Here is a 10,676-nt window from a genome sequence, read left to right on the forward strand (position 1 = left end):
ACAATAATAATAACTTTGTTGTTGTTGTTGTCTTCGCCATACTTTATTTTATTTGTGTCGTTTATTTTTCCAGAGCAATCCGTACGGACTGAAAGACTCGACGGGATCGTCGGACATGTGGTCCAGCGCCGCTAGCCTGCAACCTTCTACGGGCTACTATCACTACGACTCGACGTTGGCAGCGTACGGGTAAGTAAAAACACAAACAAAGTCTGTGGCGATATTGTTGTTCTAACATTGTATGGATTTCCCGAGTTTAGTTGNTAAAATGCGATATTGTTGTTCTAACATTGTATGGATTTCCCGAGTTTAGTTGTGTGTGACATATCGGTGCGCGCTAAGCGTAAAGGCGCTTGCGTGCGTACAGTGCGAGTAACCTAAGACAAAATGGCCGGCGATAATATCGATTACTCGGCGCCACCGCGACCGCCACGGCCGCTGCTTTAGCCGTCACGCACCGGTTATACACCGTGCGGCCATATAAAGAAATAAACGACCGCCTTTTATTATACACACATACTCCTCTACTTCTGTAGGCTCTGTGTGTGCACATTGATTTTTATCATTTACTACCGACTGGCATTTTTACGTTAAAAACGCTCGGGCAGGTGTACGTCGCTATTAGCATTACCTTAAACAGTCGGCACTGTTATTGATCACGAATTTTCTACGCTGCTACTCAGACACGTCGAGCTGACGCACTGCCAATTATTAATATTGACACGGTGTAATGAGTTCGTGTATATTTATTTACGCGGATGACAAGTTGTGAAAAAACCTGCGGGATACTCGATTCATTGAGGCACACGAATATTTCAAACTCGCGTTAATGTAATATATTTTTTAAAAAGATGCCGCGGGAGACAAAAACAATAATAAAATATTATACGAACGAATTGACCGTAAATTATACGTCCTGGGGTCACGAATGGACGTATAAATCTAACCGGTACTAAACATAAATCCCACGGCAACGGTACCCGTCTCCAATTTTACTATTTGCTGCCTTTTGGTGAATTGAATTTTTTAATTCTTTTGTTCGTATTATAGGTACAGTGCGGGATACGATTTAGCGGCTAGACGTAAAAACGCCACCCGTGAATCGACGGCTACACTGAAGTCGTGGCTCAACGAGCACAAGAAGAACCCGTACCCGACCAAGGGTGAAAAGATAATGTTGGCCATCATTACCAAAATGACTTTGACTCAAGTGAGTACGTGGTTCGCCAACGCGAGGAGGCGGTTAAAGAAAGAGAACAAAATGACTTGGGAGCCCAAGAACAAGACAGACGACGACGACGACGACGCCGGATCGTCCGATTGCGAAGACAAAGACAAAGAAGACATGCTGATGACCGAAGAAAAACATAAAAAAGGTATAATAGTGGCGGCGAGGGGTTGTTGTCAGTGAAATAGTTTTGGCTTGCGGAAAAACATTGCATTAGTATAATTGACACGTCTCGGTTTATTTACCCACCCTCGTATTCCGTCCTGGACACTTGTGGAGCAGCCCTCGCAGTCGAAAATTATATAAGAGCTTTTACTCGCTATCGTTCCCCTTATTACCATTAGAAGGCTATTAATGAAACCATCGTCAACCCCGATATCGTTTTAACTGAATATAAACGTATTAGCCAGTGCTTTTCTCCTTTAATGTGTAGGGACACAGAAGTCGTTTAAAAACTCGAACCTCCAGGGAATGTTGTATTATATTAAAGTCTGTTATAGTGTTGGACCATTTGCCGGATGAATCATTGTCGCCTATGGGACGTGCCCATTTGTATACACACTTGTATATTATTTATTCATGGCTGATCATGTTTGTGCACTGCAAAAACGGTAGGGCCTTTCCTCCTTTATCTTGGTCATCTCTCGGTCACGACAATCCGTTTCACACTCATAGTGTTAGAAAGAAAAGTAATATATGATAATACAATAATTTATTCCTCGCGTCTTATAACGTATAAAGATGTCATGTTTTTCGCACCGTGTGAATCTCGACTGTATTCTCTGCGGCTCGACAGAAATACATGCTTCGCAATTCGTGAGCAGATTTGCATTTATTTCCAAAGACGGTCTCGGCGATTAGATTGTATTATTATAGATCATTATAGACTGGGGTCGCTTGGTTCGGGCAAATAAAACCAATATTTTTTACCTTGATACTGGAAATGTGTAGTTGTAACCATTTAATATGTGTTTAGATAATCACGTGGACCACATGATGGGCTCGGCGTCAGTGATGTCAGACGGCGATGACGATCGTAAGCCAATGCTTCAACACCTGTATCACTCTGATCACATGCACCACATGAAAGGTCATCACGGCATGCAAAACGATCATCATCAAGACTGCGGTATACCGCTGCCACCGACCAAACCCAAAATATGGTCTCTGGCCGACACCGCCGCTTCCAAGACCCCACCACCTGGCCACCAATGGCCAAACGTAAGTCCCAGCTTAGCTTCCCCGGGATTCACCATGCCTAATTCTTCTTTGTCTCCGTCCGGATCATCATACTCTAGGTAAAAGCAACACATTTACTGCTTGTTCATTTCGTCAACTACTATCATGGGTGCACTAATTGGTGTTTCTTACAGGTATGGTGCGAACGGGTTTTACGGTTACAATGGCGGCAGTAGTAATTCGTCGTCGTCGTCGTCAGCACAACAAATGGCCGGATATCCTGAAGTGCAAACCGACACGCCACCGCAAACCCCGCCCAACATGAAGTTACCGTTGTCCGCCTCTTCCGGTCAGCAGTTCAGCCATCAGGGTTACAATGGGTACCATCACCATCAGCAGCAACAGCACGGCTATCACCGATCGCAGCAACAGCAGCAGCACGTTCAACAGCAGCAGCACGACGTTCGGTCGACTTCGGGGGTTGCACAACAACATGATGTACAATATCATCAACACCAACACAATAACGCACTGCAACAACAACAGCATAGTCAGCACAACAACAACAATAATAATAACAATACCAATAATAATAATAATCATCAGATGATCAATGCTGATGCTAACACAGCATTTAAACCTTTTTATAAAACGTAAGGTTTTTTACATGATTTGCAAAAAAGTGTACAAGTTAGAATAGATTTTTAATGTAATTTTTTTTCTACTAGGCCCTCACATTCTCAACAACAACAGATTCAACAGCAGCAGCAACAACAGCAACAGCAAATGAATGGTTACGTTTCACCAGTATAAAAAAACGTTGCCGCGACATAGGAGCAGCATCTGTTTTTATAAGACGGTAGGTGCCACAACGTATTATATATAAGTGCTGGCTTGTACCAATATATACACAGCAAACTCGAATAAATTAATCTGGACTACTATACAGTCAGCTGTGATTATTTCAGAGCGAGAACGTGCCGCGAGCCTAGGGACTATGTATGTCATACTGTTTAAAGTCACATATCATTATTGAGTTGAAGGGGGTGCGCGTATAATTTATTCGAAGAAAACTTCTATATATTATGATACGCGGCTATGGGAGGAGGAGAAGTGAAAAGAAGAGGTTCGAAGTGGAAGTGTTGACACTGACAGATGAGCCGAGATCGAGATCGTGGTGAATGGGTTAGGTCTGTGCACAAAGCATGCACAGACATTACACCCGAGTGTTTCTAGCGTATTGAAATACTATAAAATAATAAATATTATATTGTGTTTAAATAAACAGAAGGTCTTAAGGTTTTTATTTTATGTAAAACTTGACTGTTAATCGTCCAATCTAATCCTCAGTATAAATTTCTTATTTACTATTTTCAATGTAATATTCTCTGTTTAAAAGTTTTATTAATACTTTCTAAAGCTAAAATAGAATGAGGAATACACTGAAAATAATTTCATAAAAAATAATCTTATCAAAGGTAAATTATTTCACCAGGTGTTCGTATATTTTACCTAACATTTGAAATTTGGTCTGCATAAATGTTTATAACGTTTATCTAAATAAATAAAAGTTGTGAAATATGCCGAGAATCATCTACCATTATTACCTGAACTCCGTTACCTTAAACTTTATACCTCATCATCGTTTGACTGGATAGTAGTATATCGACACAACTTAATGTTTATTGCACAACTTAATAGTAAAATTAATTAATTAATAGTTACTTGAATTGTTTACTTCTTAAGCAACTAAATGTATTTTTATATTTTACAGATAGTCGAGCAACAGAAGATGTTCAGCCTTCAGACTCTTACCCGAGATCGAAATATTATAAATTTTCTATTTAAATTATTATTATGAAAACTTACAAAGTTTTACCGTTCTATGTAGATTTTTTTTTTTTATTATTATAAAATGAAATATTCTAACCCGCTATTGTATATTGTTGATCTGATAAAATAATTGTTTGTTTTTCTCTTATATATATTTATATATTATTATTATTATATAATTTACCCCTCTCTTTTGTAAATAGTATAAATAAAATTATGTATTTATAAGTTTTTGGTACACTTACATATTAGTGATAGCTTATAAAATAAAATGTTGTTTATTGTATAGATCATTATAATAATTCATGTGTATATATAGTGAAATTTTTATTCGATTTAGAGTGCAATTTGGGGATAATATAATATTATTATTACATAATATATTAATAAAAAGCGTTAATTATTAAAACTACAATGTCTAGTTGTTATTAATTGTTGTTTCACATTTTTATTATTATTTTATTTAAATGTTTGTGATTAAAATTTCGGTTTTCGAACTGAGAGTGTACACGGCCAAGGAATTAGATTTGTACCGGCCAACAGTGGAGACGATGATGATAACGATAAAGAGTGTAGTGTATTATAAAGGCTTCAGCTGCCGTGCTGCGAAAACAATTATTTATGTGTGCCCAGAGACACCCACCGCGGACAGGACGGACTGCGCTCAGCGGGCACTGGCAGTGTACTCCACAGCAGGACGTCCGAGCTACGGTGGCGGCTGCCGCCCAGTCGTGACGGCGTGTCATCCTTCGAATTTATACTAGTGTGCGTACGGCGGACTGGCCACGCCAGTTCGTACAACAACATTATGCACACCGCAGTGTGTGCACAGACGATGCGTATGTCGTGGTGCGCACACGGAAGCCGCTCGGTAGCAGTGTACACAACGTGTACAACGCGGTGCGGCGGTCACACGCAAACTTTGGAATTCTTATTATTTGTTGTTGTTTAATCAGCTCGCCGTATAATGACACGGTCGCCCGGAGTGATTATAAAACTTTTATTTTTACCCACAACTCGTTTGTAATTTATGAACGGCCCAAAAGTCCCATTTTGTGTGTAACAGTCGTATATCCGAAATAATAGTCTTTGCTGGGAGCTTGTGTGTGTTCCATAAGCGCCTACACCGCGCCGTATTTACACATGGGGGGGGAGGGTCACGGTACACGCACATATATGTCGTTTACAGATATTTCGATTTGTTATTATCAGTTGACAAACCGTACGAATGTCGCGGCTTTTAAATGAATTATTCGCAGTACGATTAGGTTGAATTTTTGTTCGTTAAATTTAAAATTTACCAAACACAGTAGTCTGTTTTCCACGTATCCGTTCGGTTACGTTTAACGACCGTTTGAACTAGATAATTAATATTATGTGTATAATCAGTAGTTTTAAGAATGTGTGTTGTTTGATTCATTGTTGCCAACAAATTCTGTTAATATTTCATTGTATTGTCGATTAATCAGATATTTATTTACACTTGAATATTATTACTGTAAGACTGTCCGCAGTCAATGTGTTAAACAATGTAAACGCCATCTGACATAGATTATCATTTGAATATTTTCTCAATGAGTCGGATACGATTACAAAAAGTAGTCGGGATTCGCCAAGTGTTTATATTAATTATAACGCGTGGAATTCTCTGGTACACACGCACAGAAATGATATGATGTGTTACGAGGATGCAGAGACTAAGATCATTATGAAGATCGCATTCATGTGTTGTACGGAAACGAGTTTTGGCCGGGCACGAACCATTAAGAACAGTGGTCACCGGCGGTTTGGTGGAAGAAGAGCTCACTGAAAATATCGTTTTTATTATTTACATTTTACGTTATTTTTTTTTTTTTTTTACTCTTTGATCATTTGACAACACTCAGAAGTATTATGTTAAGCGTGTTCCCTAAGGCCGGACGACACGATCGCCTACATTGTTATTAATACATAGTCATTAACCCCCGTGAAATGCATGCCAAGCACCCAAGTAATCGAAAATGCCTCTGATGGTTATACGAGATGTATTCATTGTGTACCATTTTTGGGGTACACTATTATGATGTTTCATCTTCCGATTGTGGTGGTGGCGGCGCATCATTAAAGCTACTAAGTGATTTATTTGCTCTCTTAGGTGTTGTTGTTGTTGTCGTCGTCGACGTTGACCATCAACAGGTCATTTTTTTTTAATCTGATACCTTTTTTTTTTGTACCTTGGCTACCTTTGACTACCGCCGAATATGATCATTATAAATGATGTCACGGTCGCAATCGCATTACTACCGATTTTCTCTGGTTTCTCGGTCTATTAAATAGAGTGTATGAACTATTAAATAGATGACACCCCCCGTACAGACCGAAGGTACATAAAAACTTTATGTTCGTAGTGTAATTTATCTTGTAAAACGTTGCATCGTTAACACGTCATTTTCTCTTGATGCATATAAGGCACGTGCATTCTTGGATGTATTGATGTTTTTTCAGAAAAAACTGGGTCAATGTTCAAAAAACATAAATTTTTCTACATAAAAGAGTCTCACATGCAAACGATTATTATTTAAAAAATATATTGTCCACATTAAATGTATGCCATCAAAGGAAAACAACATGAACTTGCGTTGTGAACGCGCAAGGCCGCCTAATGACCAACTGATTATTTTTATGAACGTTATTTATGAAAAGTTAATATTATAAAATAAACCATATTGGTCAATTGGCAATAAAATTATTCTTTTTGTACATCAATCTTAGTTAATCTTGACACTATCAAATAAATATATTTCGTAGAATATTAACAAAAAAAAAAAAAATTATAAAACTGTCCATTTATTAATTTAAATCATACGTGATTTTTATTATTAATTCTATAGAATTTACCGAATTTGGAACGAGGTTGAAAAATATTTGTTTTATTGACGTTGGTGTACGTGCAACTTAAAGTGCGATTAAAAAAATTGTTGAAATGGATACTAATTTGCGTTGAAGCAAATAACCGGTAAAAAATAGTATTGTTATTTGTAATTATTAGTATGTAATTCAGTAATAAATGACTGTAGACTGTTGTTATTTAGCTCATTCGACTGGACCAGAGTAATTCCATCCGAACGACGACTTAGGAAATGGCTAAAATTATGGGCGGACCTGTTGACGTTTATCAATTCGATTCAAGTCATAGAACAAATTACCACCGAGAGTAGTTTTTGATACGGCTGGTTTATTGTAGTGTTAATTATGTTCTTTGCTACCGTAATTACTGTTTTCGAGCGTGTGATCACTTTGTTTGGCCAATCCAAGTGGGTTCTCACGGTTTCTCAGTCGTCGTCTCGTCTGCAATCTAAACTGGTACACTAATCTTAGAGGAGACACACTCGCACGAACTCAATGGCCCCAGACCGTCTATATTGGATAGGACACGCACTTAAAAGGATGCGCATAACCGTTATTTACGTTGGAAGCGTGTTTTTTCTCGTTTTAATTCATTCGAGTTTTTAATCGTTGCGCATACCATCGGCCATGTTTTTTTTTTTTTTACATAAATATTTATCGCATTAATATACCGCCACACATCGAGAGCATTAAAATAATGTAATAATATGTAAATACAGCGCAATAATAAGAACTGTGACTTTGCTGCAATGTCCATCCGGTGCAACGTAAGTTATTGTATTGCACTCAACATAATTGTACACACCAATAAATCAGCGGAGCAAATAAAAATGTAATACGATATTTGTTTACCGGACACAAACGCAGACGACCAACACGCTAAAATACATTGTAAAATTATTTATGTGTAATCGATGTGCACTTTTGTCGTTGTTAATATTGTCGTGCACTTTTATGCGGAGGGTCGCAATGAAATGATCCGAAAACGGCATGTGCTTTAACAATATTATCACACAGACCTCGGCAGCGTTTATTTATTCGAATATAAAACAATATTGTACGTTTTGCGTAGGTACGCGTGTCTCTTTAATCGCATTAAATCAATGCACCGGCGTTGTTTATTATTTTCCTTTTTCAATTGCATTTTTTCCCTTTTTTTACACGTGAAATATTTTACAGTCGAGTGCCACTCCTACGCGACCGGCAGTGCGTATGCATCATGACCAGTAGTTACAGTTGAACTCAAGCCAATGACTTAAGTCGTTACTCTTATTTATTCATTTCGAAATTAATGAAGCTAACGTCCCGTCGCGACAAACAATTTAACGTTCTCACCGATACAATACATAAACAATCGAAAGTCGTTCTGCTTGCCCGGCCCACGGCAAATTCAAGTTTATAAGAGTATTTAGATTTTTTTTAACAAAATGTTACTTTAGTTTAAAATTTTTCTCTTTTTTTGTTATAAAATAGACATTGAATTATCTTTGCATACGGTTGAATAAATTATGAATACCTGGTTCGATAACTATCAAGGATAGTCATAATTTTTCAAAAACTTTGACTAGAAATTTGCAGTTGAAGTATGTAGCATTACAATATGAGTTGACCTCGGCGTTAATGCAAAATTAAGATGGCAAACAAAAGCAATAAAAACGTCGTGAAACGAAATTTTATTCGAACAAGGTAAAAAACCACTTTTTTAAACGTGGTAATGTATCATATTTGTTAATATCGAAACATTGTACATGTACCGGAAAGACGTACAATATTAAATTGTAATATTTTAGTTTTTGTGATGTTAATGCATTTCAAGATTAGTTCACAATAATGTTGCATAAGGTACTGGACGTATAATATACGCCCACGCGCTTTTATGTGGTGTGTCAACAGACCTTTTATACGGCTAATGTTTGTGTCGGTCATTTGGTTTATTTTTTATACGGCTCTATTTATTATGTGCGTCGAAAGAGACACGGTGCGGGTATTTATTGAGGTAGATCTCAAAGTTATAATATAATATATTTGTACGAGCAGTACACACATATGTATAAAAAAATGTTCATTTAAAACGCGATCTTCAATACAAACAGACGAGACTGGTTGCTTTAGGCGCAACAAAGTTTCGAACGTCTAATTTGTTTTCCAGATTCTTTTTATAAACTTCTATGAATATTCGTTCTGAAGTTTTTTAATATTATCGCAAAAAAAAAAAAAAAAAAATGTAAAATGTATAAGAAATTCATTTCTCGAGGATAAAATCAATGACGTAAAAATTGCATAAATGAAGCGGTGAAATAACATTTTTTTATTCGTTGAATGTCGTTCGTTGTCGAGTGTTTATCTTTACGAATTCGTAAAATTCTATTAACTCAAACAGGTCGATTTATCGAGACGCTAAACTTTTTTCGGGAGCCTATTTAGTAAGCGTTCTAGAAAAATCGTTTAATAATAAAAAGTTTTACAGCATAACACGAGATTGAGACCATCGAATTTGTCGGCAAGTGCCCTCCGATGATTTAAACACCACCTATGCGTCGTTTTTAATGTAACTTTGATTATACGAGTGGGTTATAGTGTAATGTGCTGCTGTTACGTTTCTTTCGGATTGATCGTTTAAAAATAGAAACGCCGAAACAAGACGACGTTACCTTTTACGACCCGACAATAAAAAAACCCACACGGCTGCGAGTCGACGATTGGGCGGCGGCGCAACTGTACCGGGCGCGGATGACTTTTTGACGGATAGCAAAACTATTTTTCCACGCGGCTACCGGTATTCGGACGATTGTGTGCAAACAATAACGTGTACTATTAATGTGGTGCCGTCGCGAGACACCTAAAGTCGACCGAGCACAACACCGAAAATCGTGTTTGCGGTGTCGGTAGAACCCGTGAAATCGGATTGTAAGGGACAACAATGCGACGCGTATAACGGTTGCCGAGAGAACGCCCACACCAAAAACAAGACCTCAAAATCGGCGTAAGTGTTTTCTCCGAACGGTGAAACCGTTACGACATTGGAAATGACGGACAATGTGACACTGTCACACGGGTGGGGTGGTGGTCCCGAATGGAAATTATCTCGTTACGCTCACGAGTATTGTCGCACCGTCGGCATTGTTACACGGCTCGTTACGGGCCACAATACACGAAAGCGTCCCCGTAAAAGGTCGTGTCAGGTGTAATAATAATAATAATAATATCCGACGTTTTCTCCTCCCGCTACTACGCGTGTGTTTGTGTACGGTGGCCACCCCGAGACGCGCGTTTTACCACCGCGGGGCGCATCGTTCCACCACCGCCGACGTGTCCAGATCTCCACGAAAAATTCCACGACACCGCCACCGCCTCCACCTTGACCGTCCCGCGTTAACAAAAACACGTGTCCAATACTACACATGCCTCCTGCGGGTCTATTTATGACCACCGCGTGTAATGTCTCGTGAATTATTGTTCGTGTACATTTCCAATGTATACGCGCTTTGTCGTCCGTATTGGCGTGTTGTTGTAAGAAACGCACCCGAAATCGTCAGCCCCCTCGCGCAAA

At 38.4% G+C, this 10,676-nt stretch overlaps 1 protein-coding gene across 4 annotated transcripts in view; it reads left to right on the top strand.

Annotated features, from left to right (window-relative positions):
• The window catches only part of LOC126894400 (homeobox protein caupolican-like), a 35,194-nt gene extending 30,607 nt beyond the window's left edge, over positions 1-4,587 (top strand). For 2 of the 4 annotated variants that reach the window (XM_050665410.1, XM_050665411.1), the window contains 6 exons: positions 74-189; positions 1,051-1,376; positions 2,205-2,526; positions 2,602-3,060; positions 3,136-3,266; positions 4,182-4,583. In XM_050665410.1, the coding sequence (XP_050521367.1) occupies positions 74-189; positions 1,051-1,376; positions 2,205-2,526; positions 2,602-3,060; positions 3,136-3,220 (1,308 nt within the window). In that variant the 3' untranslated portion in view covers positions 3,221-3,266; positions 4,182-4,583. Of the gene's footprint in view, positions 1-73; positions 190-1,050; positions 1,377-2,204; positions 2,527-2,601; positions 3,061-3,135; positions 3,267-4,181 lie in introns of all 4 variants that reach the window. The other 2 variants (XM_050665408.1, XM_050665409.1) reach the window with 2 other exon arrangements.
• The last annotated feature ends 6,089 nt before the right edge of the window (positions 4,588-10,676 follow it).

Source organism: Daktulosphaira vitifoliae, unplaced genomic scaffold (genome assembly GCF_025091365.1).
Source record: "Daktulosphaira vitifoliae isolate Bord-2020 unplaced genomic scaffold, ASM2509136v1 Scaffold_1, whole genome shotgun sequence".
NCBI lineage: Eukaryota > Metazoa > Arthropoda > Insecta > Hemiptera > Phylloxeridae > Daktulosphaira > Daktulosphaira vitifoliae.